The sequence below is a fragment of the Macrobrachium nipponense genome, chromosome 9, assembly GCF_015104395.2.
Source record: "Macrobrachium nipponense isolate FS-2020 chromosome 9, ASM1510439v2, whole genome shotgun sequence".
NCBI lineage: Eukaryota > Metazoa > Arthropoda > Malacostraca > Decapoda > Palaemonidae > Macrobrachium > Macrobrachium nipponense.
In genome coordinates, this window is record NC_061110.1 from 108621289 (window position 1) to 108631288 (window position 10000).

Below are 10000 nucleotides of genomic sequence, written 5' to 3' on the forward strand. Positions count from 1 at the left end.
GTTCAAATAGAGCCTTGTTTCACCAAAAAAATTAGAATAAATAGGATATATTTTATTAGAAATAATTTTCCTATACTGTTTAACACATTATATATTTTTAACGTCTTCATTCTAATAAATAAATCATTAATATCCTATTCTGAAATTCTTGTATCTTTCAATCAACGCGAAACACCTTTTTCAGATCTTTTTAGGCTCTTCCATAGACCTTTCGCACCGCCCCCCCCTCAAACAAGAACAAACACAACGAAATAGAGTGTAGGGTTACTACTCCGCGAGCAAGCAAAAATGTTGGCTTTGATGTGGAAATTGGTCGGCGATAGAGAAGGAGGCCTTTGCGAATAAGCGTCGAGTTCCTGTATGAAACGGGAGTGGACGATCTGGTGGAAATGGATAGGGAAAGGAGAGGATTCAGATGTCTCCGTAGCTCCTCCTCCAAGCCATTTTCCTGCAATTTTTCGGATTCGACTTCTTCTAGGCTGTGAAGAGGCGTTCAGAGGAATTCCTGAAGACCCTGAGGACAAACTGGAGTCCACAAGGAAGCGCGAGGACTCGTGGATTCCGGGAGAACCCAAAACAGGAGTCCACACGGAAGCGCGAGGACTCATGGATTCCGGGAGAACACAAAACTGAAGTCCATAAGGAAGCGTGAGGACTCATGGATTCCGGAAAAACCCACATCGAAGCCAGCGGCAGATTTTGAAACTATGCTGTTGTCTCGAGCATGTGTTAGGTATAATCTCATCATGATTAGTTACGCTTGTAATATTGTGAGTGTTTCAAAAGTGGCATTGCTCCGGCAATTTGTTTGTATTTATGGCTACTGGAGTCGCGGCAGTGATGTTATTGACGATATTTGTGACTACGGGATTCCCCGTAGTAGTATCTTTGACAATAACTCTTGGAGCTCCGCAATTTCCAGTAGAAATATTCTTTTAAAATTGGCTCTGTTCCTCGGGACAGTGATAACCCTTTTTAATATTGGACGGAAGATCAAATGTTTATGGAATGGACCGACTGAACTGATTTCACCCGACCAGGAGGCGGACATCAACCAGGGCAGCAACGCATATTCGGCTTTGAAGGACACCTACGAAAAGAAGTTCGTGAATCTCGAATTAGAGATTCAGCGCCTTCAGAGTGAGAATTCTCGTTTGCGAGCGACCGTGCTGGAAAAGGAGAAACTCTTCGATGAAATGGCTGACAATTTCGACGGCTTGAGGCGAAGAGTTCTCGATGATTTTAAAGAAAGGATGGAGACAGGCCTCTCTTGCCCAGCGGATCTATCCAAGAAGAGGAAGACGAGTTTCTGGATCTTCTTGAACAAACTTTGAATGGTCCACTTGAATGCGTCTTCCCTAAGCCAGCCCTACTGGAGGATTGCAGGAGGAACCACCTTTATGAATCGTTACTCTTCCTTCGGCAGCGGTTGGACACACTGGATAGGGAACAGCTGGAACGATCTCAAGTGGAAAAAGAACTCGAGAAGATGATTGGCTGTTTTAAAGAGGAGGTCCGCACTTTGGCGGAAGAGAACAGAAACCTCACGGAGGAGATCACAAATCTTCGGAGTGAAAATATGGACAAGGACGAACAGATTGAACATCTGAAAGAGAACGACATTAAACGAGAAGAGATAGTGGACGGTCTGCAGGAAGAGCTGAGGAATCTCCGCGAACAGAAGACTGAAATGGAGATCAGTATTGCGCGTATGGAGAAAGAAAAAACTGACCGCGAAGAGCAGGTTGAAGATTTGGAGAAAGAATTAAAAAAAGAAGTTAAAGACCTCAAGCAGAGGCTGACTCAGCAAAAGGATAGGAATCTGGAAAAGAACGAAGATATCGAAAGATTGAAAAAGGAGGTGATTGAAAAAGAAGAGAAGATAGGAGATCTGGAAAAGCAAGTCCAGAAGTTAGCTGAGGACAAACAGGAATTAACCATCGAAATGGAAAACGAGGTTCATCACCTTATGCAGGAGCTCAGTCGTCTCCATATGAAAAAGGACATACAAGATGAAAAATGTAAGCAGGAACTGACTGAAAAAGAAGAAAAAATAAGAGATTTAGAGAAGGCAAACCTAAATTTACTGGAAGAAAACAAAAAAATTATAAATGAAATGGAAAACAAAGTCAGTGACCATAGGCACGAGCTCAGCGACCTGCACGAAATGAATAAGGAAAGGGAGCAGGAAATTGCTCAGTTGGAAAAGGAATTAACTGAATGTAGAGAAATAATTGAGGTTTTGGAAAAGGAGGTCGTCGACTCGCTACATGAAAAGGAAAGTATGAAGACAAAAATGGAAAATGAGATGAACGACCTCAAAGAAGACCTGAGAAACCTGCAGGATTTAAACATGGAAAAGGACGAGGAGATTGGACAGATCGAAAAACAATTAACTGACTGTAGAGAAGCACTTAACATTTTGGAAAAGGAGGTCGTCGACTTGATCGATGAAAAGGAAAGTTTGAAAACCAAAATGGAAAAGAAGATGAACGACCTACAGGATTTGAACATGGAAAAGGACGAGGAGATTGGACAAATGGAGAAGCAATTAACTGACTGCAGAGAAGCAATTGACGTTTTGGAAAAGGAGATCGTCAACTTGCTCGATGAAAAGGAAAGTTTGAAAAGCAAAATGGAAAAGAAGCTGAACGACCTCACAGAAGACTTGAGCAACCTACAAGACTTGAACATGGAAAAGGACGAGGAGATTGGACAAATGGAAAAACAATTAACTGACTGCAGAGAAGTAATTGACGTTTTGGAAAAGGAAATCGTCGACTTGCTTGATGAAAAGGAAAGTTTGAAAACCAAAATGGAAAAGAAGTTGAACGACCTACAGGATTTGAACATGGAAAAGGACGAGGTGATTGGACAGATGGAAAAGCAATTAACTGACTGCAGAGAAGTAATCGACGTTTTGGAAAAGGAAATCGTCGACTTCGAGCGTGATCAGAGAATTGGAAAGTTTGAAAACCAAAATGGAAAAGAAGTTGAACGACCTACAGGATTTGAACATGGGAAAGGACGAGGAGATTGGACAGATGGAAAAACAATTAACTGACTGCAGAGAAGTAATCGACGTTTTGGAAAAGGAAATCGTCGACTTGCTTGATGAAAATTGGCAAAGTTTGATAAAAAACCAAAATGGAAAAGAAATTGAACGACCTACGAGGATTTGAACCCATGGAAAAGGAAAAGGACGAGGAGATTGAACAGATGGAAAAGCAATTAACTGACTGCAGAGAAGTAATTGAGGTTTTGGAAAAGGAGATCATCGACTTGCTTGATGAAAAGGAAAGTTTGAAAAGCAAAATGGAAAAGAAGCTGAACGACCTCGAAGAAGACTTGAGCAACCTACAGGATTTGAACATGGAAAAGGACGAGGAAATTGGACAGATGGAAAAGCAATTACTTGACTGCAGAGAAGTAATTGACGTTTTGGAAAAGGAGATCGTCGACTTGCTTGCTGAAAAGGAAAGTTTGAAAAGCAAAATGGAAAAGAAGCTGAATGACCTCGAAGAAGACTTGAGCAACCTACAAGATTTGAACATGGAAAAGGACGAGGAGATTGGACAGATGGAAAAGCAATTACTTGACTGCAGAGAAGTAATTGATGTTTTGGAAAAGGAGATCGTCAACTTGCTCGATGAAAAGGAAAGTTTGAAAAGCAAAATGGAAAAGAAGATGAATGACCTCGAAGAAGACTTGAGCAACCTACAAGATTTGAACATGGAAAAGGACGAGGAGATTGGACAGATGGAAAAGCAATTACTTGACTGCAGAGAAGTAATTGACGTTTTGGAAAAGGAGATCGTCTACTTGCTCGATGAAAAGGAAAGTTTGAAAAGCAAAATGGAAAAGAAGCTGAACGACCTCACAGAAGACTTGAGCAACCTACAAGATTTGAAAATGGAAAAGGACGAGGAGATTGGACAGATGGAAAAGCAATTACTCGACTGCAGAGAAGTAATTGACGTTTTTGAAAAGGAGATCGTCAACTTGCTCGATGAAAAGGAAAGTTTGAAAAGCAAAATGGAAAAGAAGATGAACGACCTCGAAGAAGACCTGAGAAAACTGCAGGATATGAACAAGGAAAAGGACGAGGAGATTGGACAGTTGGAACAGCAATTAACTGACTGTAGAGAGACAATTAAAGTTCTGGAAAATGAGGTCATCAAGTCGATGGAGGAAAATCAGAAGTGGAAAACAGAAACGGAAAAGTTGATAAGGAACATAAAAGAGTTGATCAACGTGCAGGAAATGAAAATGGAAAAGGAAGAGGGGGAAAATGACAGAAGACGACGCTTTCATGTGCCCAATTGTGCATCGCCCAAGTCCTAATTTTGGTGTTTAGGATTTTCTTAATGGTTTACGACAGCTGCAACTGAAGGGGCAAGTGCGATGCACCATCATTTGAATCAAGCAGAGGAGGATGGAAGCAAGACTGGCCAGCAAGAACAATGAAGACGTGGAGCCAGAACAAAGCTTGGGACGTAAAATACAAGAAGAGGAAGGAGAACGTAAGACAGTCGAAGAAGAAGAATAAACGCGTGATGAGGAAGAAGCTTGGTTTGGTGGTGGGAAGGAGTGGGGAGAGACAGGCGATGCCAGGCCTGGGGTTGGTGGTGGTGGTGGGCGGTACAGGGGTTGGTGGTTGTCTTAGTGGTGGGCGGTCCAGGCGCTTGGGTTGGTGGTGGGCGGTCCGGGCTGGGGGTTGGTGGTTGGTGGTGGAGGCCCGGTCCCGGCGGCTGTCTTGGGGTTGGTGGTGGTGGTTGGGAGCAGGAGATCCGGCGCTGGGGTTGGTGGTGGTGGTGAGGGGTCCCCCCCCCCCGGTCCGGGAGCTGGGGTTGGTGGTGGTTGGAGGGCGGTCCCTGGAGCCTGGGGTTGGTGGTGGTGGTGGGCTGGGGTCCAGGCGCGGAGGTTGGTGGTGGTGGAAGGGCGGGGTCCCGGAGCATGGGGTTGGTGGTGGTGGTGGAGCGGTCCCGGCGCTGGGGTTGGTGGTGGTGGTGGGCGGTCCCGGCGCTGGGGTTGGTGGTGGTGGTGGGCGTCCCTGGCGGGCTGGCGCGGGGTGGTGGTGGTGGCTGGTCACGGCCGCTGGGGTTGGTTGGTGGTGGTGGGCAGGCGGCGCTGGAGGGGTTGGTGGTGGTGGTGGTGGGCGGGCGGTCCCGGAGGTGCTGGGCTAATGAGGGGTGATGGTGGTGGGCGGTCCCGGTGCTGGGGTTGGTGGTGGTGGTGGGCGGTCCCGGTGCTGGGGTTGGTGGTGGGTGCTGGGGTTGATGGTGATGGTGGGCGGTCCCGGCGCTGGGGTTGGTGGTGGTAGTGGGCGGTCCCGGCGCTGGAGTTGGTGGTGGTGGTGGGCGGCCAAGGTGCTGGGTTTGGTGGTGGGCGGTCTCGGCGCTGAGGTTGATGGTGGGCAGTCACGGCGCTGGGGTTGGTGGTGGTGGTGGTGGGCGGGTCCCAGCGCTGGGGTTGGTGGTGGTGGTGGCCGGTCCCGGCAGTGGGGTTGGTGGTGGTGGTGGTGGTGGCGGGCGGTCCCGGCGCAGGGAGTGGGTCATGGTGGTGGTGGTAATGGAGGGCGGTCCCAGGGCGCTTGGGGAGGGTGGTTGTGGTGGTGGTGGTGTGAGTGGCGATCCGGCGCTGGGGTGGGTGGGGTGGTGGTGGTGAGGGCGGATCCCGGCGCGGGATGGGGGGTGGTGGTGGTGAGGTGGGCGAAAGGTGCTGGGTTTGGGTGTGGTTGGGCGGTCTCGGCGCTGAGGTTGATGGTGGGCAGTCACGGCGCTGGGGTTGGTGGTGGTGGTGGTGGGCGGTCCCGGTGCTGGGGTTGGTGGTGGTGGTGGGCGGTCCCGGAAGGGGGTTTGGTAGGGGGTGGTGGTGGTGGTGGTGGTTGGCGGTCCCAGCGCTGGTGTGGTGGTGGTAGGCCCGGGGAAGGGGGTGGTGGTGGTGGTGGTGGCTGGTGAGTGGGGGCGATCCGGCGCTGGGGTGGGTGTGGTGGTGGTGGTGAGTGGCGATCCGGCGCTGGGGTGGGTGGTGGTGGTGGTGGTGGTGAGGGTGGCGGACAACTGGGGCTAGGGGTGGGGTGGTGGTGTGGTGGTGGGTGGGCGGTCCCGGCACTGGTGGTAAGGTGGTGGTGGTGGTGGGGTGGTGTGTAGTGGGCGGTCCCGGCGTGGGGAGTGGTGGTGGTGGTGGTGATGGTGGTAGTGGGCGGTCGGGCGCTGGGGTGGGTGGTGGAGGTGGTATTGTGGTGGTGAGTGGTTGCGGCGCTGGGGTGGGTGGTGGTGGTGGTGGTGGTGGTGGTGGGAAGTCGCGGCGCTGGGGTGGGTGGTGTGAGCGGTCACGGCGCTTGGGGGATGGGGTTGGTGTGGTGGTGGGTGGTCCTGGACGGCGGGGGACCAGGGAGGGATGGTGCTGGTGGGGGTCCGGTGCTGGGGGGCTGGGGATGGTGGTGGTGGTGTCGTGGCGAGGGGGCCAGGGATGGTTGTGGTGGGGTGTGTTGGTGGGGGCAGGGGATGGTGGTGGTGGGGTGTGGTGGCGGGAGGGCAGGGGATGGTGGTGGTGAGGGTGCGGTGGTGGGGGGCCGTGGGGATGGTAGGGTGTGGTGCAGGGGGGGACTGGGGATGGTGGTGGTGGGGGAAGGGGCAAGGAAAGGTGGTGGTGTGTGAGATGGTGGGGGAATGGTGGTGGTGGGGTGTAGTGGCAGGGGGGGGCCAGGGATGGGGGGGGTGGGGGTGGGGGTGCGGTGGCGGGGGGTGATGGTGTTGGTGGGGTGCAGTGGCGAGGGGACTGAAATGGTGGTGGTAGGGATGCAGTGGGGTTGGGTTGGGTGGGGGGCTGGGATGGTGGTGGCGGGGGGTGCGGTGGGTGGGGGGGTGCCCTGGATGGTGGTGGTGAGGGTGTGGTGGCCAGGGGTCCATGGATGGTGGTTAGGGGGGTGCTGTGGCAGGGGGCCCTAGGATGGAGGGGAGTGTGGTGGTGGGTGCAGTGGTGGGGGAGGAGGGGGCAGATGGTGGTGGTGGTGGTAGATGTGGTGGCAGGGAGAGGGTGGTGTTTGGGTGCAGTGGTGTGGGGGGGGGCCTGGGGATGGGTGGTGGCGGTGGGGTGCGGTGGCAGGGTGGAGGGGCTGGGATGGCGGTGGGGGGCGGGGGTGTGGATGGCGGGGGGGACCAGGAGGTGGTGGTGGTGGGGGGCACGGTGGTGGGGGATGGTGGGGGTGCAGTGGCTGAGGGGGCTGGGGATGGGGGGTATGGTGGTGGGGGTTGCAGTGCCGTGGGGGATAGGTGGTGGTGGTGTGGTGCCCGCGGGGGAAGGGGCGGGGATGGTGGTGGTGGGGGTGCTGTGCCCGGGATGAAGATGGGTGACCTGGGGCGGATGGGAGCAGTGCCAGCGCTGGGATAGTGGTGGTGGGGGTTTGGTGCAGGGGGGGGGATGGTGGTGGTCAGGGTGTGGTGGCCGGGGGGTGGAAGATGGGTGATCATGGGTGTTGGGGAGTAAAGCCGGGGGGGCCAGGGATGGTTGGGTGGTGGGGGTGCGGTGTGCAGATGATTATGATCATGGTTGTGGGGGAGTAGTCCCAGCGCTGGGGGTTAGTGGTGGTGTGCCAGTGCCGGGGCCGGGGATGGTGGTGGCAGGGGGTTGAGCCGGGACTGGTGGGGGCCGTGCTTGCGCTGGGGTTGGTGATGTTGGGTGTTGTATTTGGGATGGTGGTGGTGGGAGGCGGTGACGGCGCTGGGGTTGATGGTGGGGGGGGTGCTGGTGCTGGTGCTGGGGTTGGTGGTGGTGGTGGAGGGGGGCCGTGCCGGCACTGGGGTTGGTGGTGGACCGGTGCCAGCACTGGGTTGGTGGTGGGGGGGGGGGCGCCAGCACATGGGGTGTTGGTGGGGGGGGGGCTGGTGCTGGTGCTGGGTGGTGGTGGTGGGGGGCTGTGCCGGCACTGGGTTTGGTGGTGGGGGGCTGGTGTGGTGCTGGGTTGGTGGTGGTGGTGCCGGCGGCGGGGGTTGATGGTGGGGGGCCGGTGCCAGCACTGGGTTGGTGGTGGGGGGGGGGGCTGGTGCGTGGTGCGGGGTTGTGGTGGTGGTGGGGGGCCAGTGCCGGCGATCTGTGGTGGTGGTGGGGGGGCCGGTGCCAGCACTGGGGTTGTGGTGGCTGGGGGCCGGCCAGGTGCCAGCAAGGGGTTGGTGGTGGGGGGGGGGGCTGGTGGCAAGGTGCTTGGGGTGGTGGTGGTGGGGCAGGGGGTGTCGCCAGCACTGGGGGTTTGGTGGTGGCGGTGCCAGACTGGGGTTAATGTGGCCCGGGGGGTGGGGCCTGGTGCTGGGGTTTGGTGGTATGGGGGACCAGTGACCGCACTGGGTTTGGTGGTGGTTGGAGGGCGTTGCTGGCGCTTGGTTTAGTGGTGGTGGGGGGCCTGGTGCCGGCTCTGGGGTAGGTGCTGGTGCTGGGGTTGGTGGTGGTGGGGGGGCCTGGTGCTGGCACTCGGGTAGGTGGTGGTGGGGGTGGTGCTAGCACTGGGGTTGTTAGAGGTGGGGGGGCGGTGCCAGTGCAGGGATTGGTGGTGGTGGGTGGGGGGCTGGTTATGGAGCTGGGTTGGTGGTGGCGGTGGTGGGGCCGTGAAATGGTGGATGAGGGGAGGTTCCGGTGCTGCAGTTGGTGGTGGGCGATGGTTGGGCAGTGGAGTGCTGAGGTTGGTGGTGGTGGGGGGCTGGTACTGGCGCTGGGGTTGTTGGTGGTGGTGGGAGGTCCTGGCGCTGGGGTGGGTGGTGGGTGGTGGTGGTGGGCAGTCCCGGCGCCGGAGTGCCGGGGATGGTGGTGCTGGTGGGCGGTCCGGCGCCGGGGGCCCGGGGATGGTGGTGGGGGTGTGGTGGTGAGCGGGGATGGTGGCAGTGGGGGTGCGGTGGCAAGGGGGCCAGAGATGGTGGTGGTGTGGATCCGGATGCGGTGGCGGGGGGGCAAGGATGGTGGTGGGGGTGTGGTGGCACGAGGGCAGGGATGGTGGTGGTGGGGGTGTTGGTAGCAGGGGGGGCTGGGGATGGTCCGTGGTGGGGGTGGCAGTGGGGGGGGGTGAGGGAAGGTGGTGGTGGTGGTGCAGTGGCAGGGGGATGGTGTGGTTGGTGGTGGTGCAGTGGCGGGGGGACTGGGATGGGATTGGTGGTGGTAGGGGTGCAGTGGGTTGGGTGGGGAGGGGGGTTGGGATGGTGATGGTGGGGAGGCTGGGGCTGGGGATGGTGGTGGTGAGAGGGTGTGGTGGCAGGGGGCCAGGGATGTGGTGGTGGGGGGTGCAGCGCAGGGGGGACGGGGGGACGGGGCTTGTGGTGGTGGGAGTGGGAGTGGTGGTGGTGAGGGGGACAAGGATGGATGGTGGGGGTGGGGGGACTGGGATGTTGGTGGTGGGGGTGCGGTAGCTGGGGGATGGTGGTGGTGGGGGTGGCAGTGGCAGGAGGGGCCTAGGATAGTGGGAGTGGTGGTGGGTGGTGGTGGTGGGGGGATGGTGGTGGTGGGAGGTGGGGGTGGTGGGGTGGGGTGGGGATGGTGGTGTGGGGGTGCAGTGCTGGGGCTGATGATGTGATCATGGTAGTGAGGAGCAGTGCCAGCGCTGGGGATAGTGGTGGTGGGGGTTTCGGTGCCATGGGGGGGATGGTGGGGTGGGTTGGGGGTGCGGTGCCGGGGCTGATGATGGTGAACATGGTGGTGGGGAGCAGTCCCAGCACTAGGGATAGTGGTGGTGGGGGCCAGTGCCGGGCCAGGGATGGTGGTGGTGGTGGGGGGTGAGCTGGGACTGGGGACGTTGATGGTGGGGGCCTTGCTGGCGCTGGTGATGTTTGTGGTAGTGGGCAGTGCTGGCACTGGATTTGGTGGTGGTGGTGGTGGTGGTCAGTGCTAATGCTGGGGTTGGTGATAATGGGCGTTGTGTTTGGGAGGGTGGTGGTGGGAAGCGGTGCTGGCGCTGGGGTTGGTGGTGGTGGGGGCCGTTGCCGGCGCTAGGTATGGTGTTGGTTGGGGGGCCAGT

General features: G+C 56.8%; 4 protein-coding genes across 4 annotated transcripts in view; 2 read left to right on the plus strand and 2 right to left on the minus strand.

The window, feature by feature from the left end:
* Positions 1-970: 970 nt before the first annotated feature.
* LOC135218208 (golgin subfamily A member 6-like protein 2) lies at positions 971-3064 on the plus strand. Its single transcript, XM_064254361.1, has one exon. The coding sequence runs from the start codon at positions 1490-1492 to the stop codon at positions 3062-3064; it is 1575 nt and encodes a 524-aa protein (XP_064110431.1). The 5' UTR covers positions 971-1489.
* Positions 3065-3147: 83 nt separating this feature from the next.
* LOC135218209 (putative leucine-rich repeat-containing protein DDB_G0290503) lies at positions 3148-4344 on the plus strand. The gene has a single exon (XM_064254362.1). It carries the CDS (start codon positions 3148-3150, stop codon positions 4342-4344), a length of 1197 nt encoding a protein of 398 aa, XP_064110432.1.
* Positions 4345-4372: 28 nt separating this feature from the next.
* On the minus strand, positions 4373-7475 carry LOC135218210 (basic proline-rich protein-like). The gene is made up of 3 exons (XM_064254363.1): positions 7075-7475; positions 5272-6949; positions 4373-5182 (listed from the first exon to the last, which is right to left on the minus strand). Exons 1-3 carry the CDS (start codon positions 7473-7475, stop codon positions 4373-4375), a joined length of 2889 nt encoding a protein of 962 aa, XP_064110433.1.
* Positions 7476-7548: 73 nt separating this feature from the next.
* LOC135218211 (uncharacterized) overlaps positions 7549-10000 on the minus strand; it is a 6963-nt gene continuing 4511 nt past the window's right edge. Inside the window, exons 3-4 of the mRNA XM_064254364.1 lie at positions 8332-9836; positions 7549-8271 (exon numbers count right to left, since the gene is read on the minus strand). Coding sequence (XP_064110434.1) covers positions 7549-8271; positions 8332-9836 — 2228 coding nt within the window. The remainder of the gene's footprint in view (positions 8272-8331; positions 9837-10000) is intronic.

Coding starts and splice junctions, on each gene's coding strand:
- LOC135218208 (XM_064254361.1), top strand. CDS start 1,490: ATGATTGGCTGTTTTAAAGAGGAGGTCCGCACTTTGGCGGAAGAGAAC.
- LOC135218209 (XM_064254362.1), top strand. CDS start 3,148: ATGGAAAAGAAATTGAACGACCTACGAGGATTTGAACCCATGGAAAAG.
- LOC135218210 (XM_064254363.1), bottom strand. CDS start 7,475: ATGATCACCCATCTTCCACCCCCCGGCCACCACACCCTGACCACCACC. Junction 6,950..7,074: donor CCGCCACCACCCATCCCCAG/GCCCCCCCCCAC, acceptor CCTCCATCCTAG/GGCCCCCTGCCACAGCACCC. Junction 5,183..5,271: donor CACCATCACCATCAACCCCA/GCACCCACCACC, acceptor ACCCCTCATTAG/CCCAGCACCTCCGGGACCGC.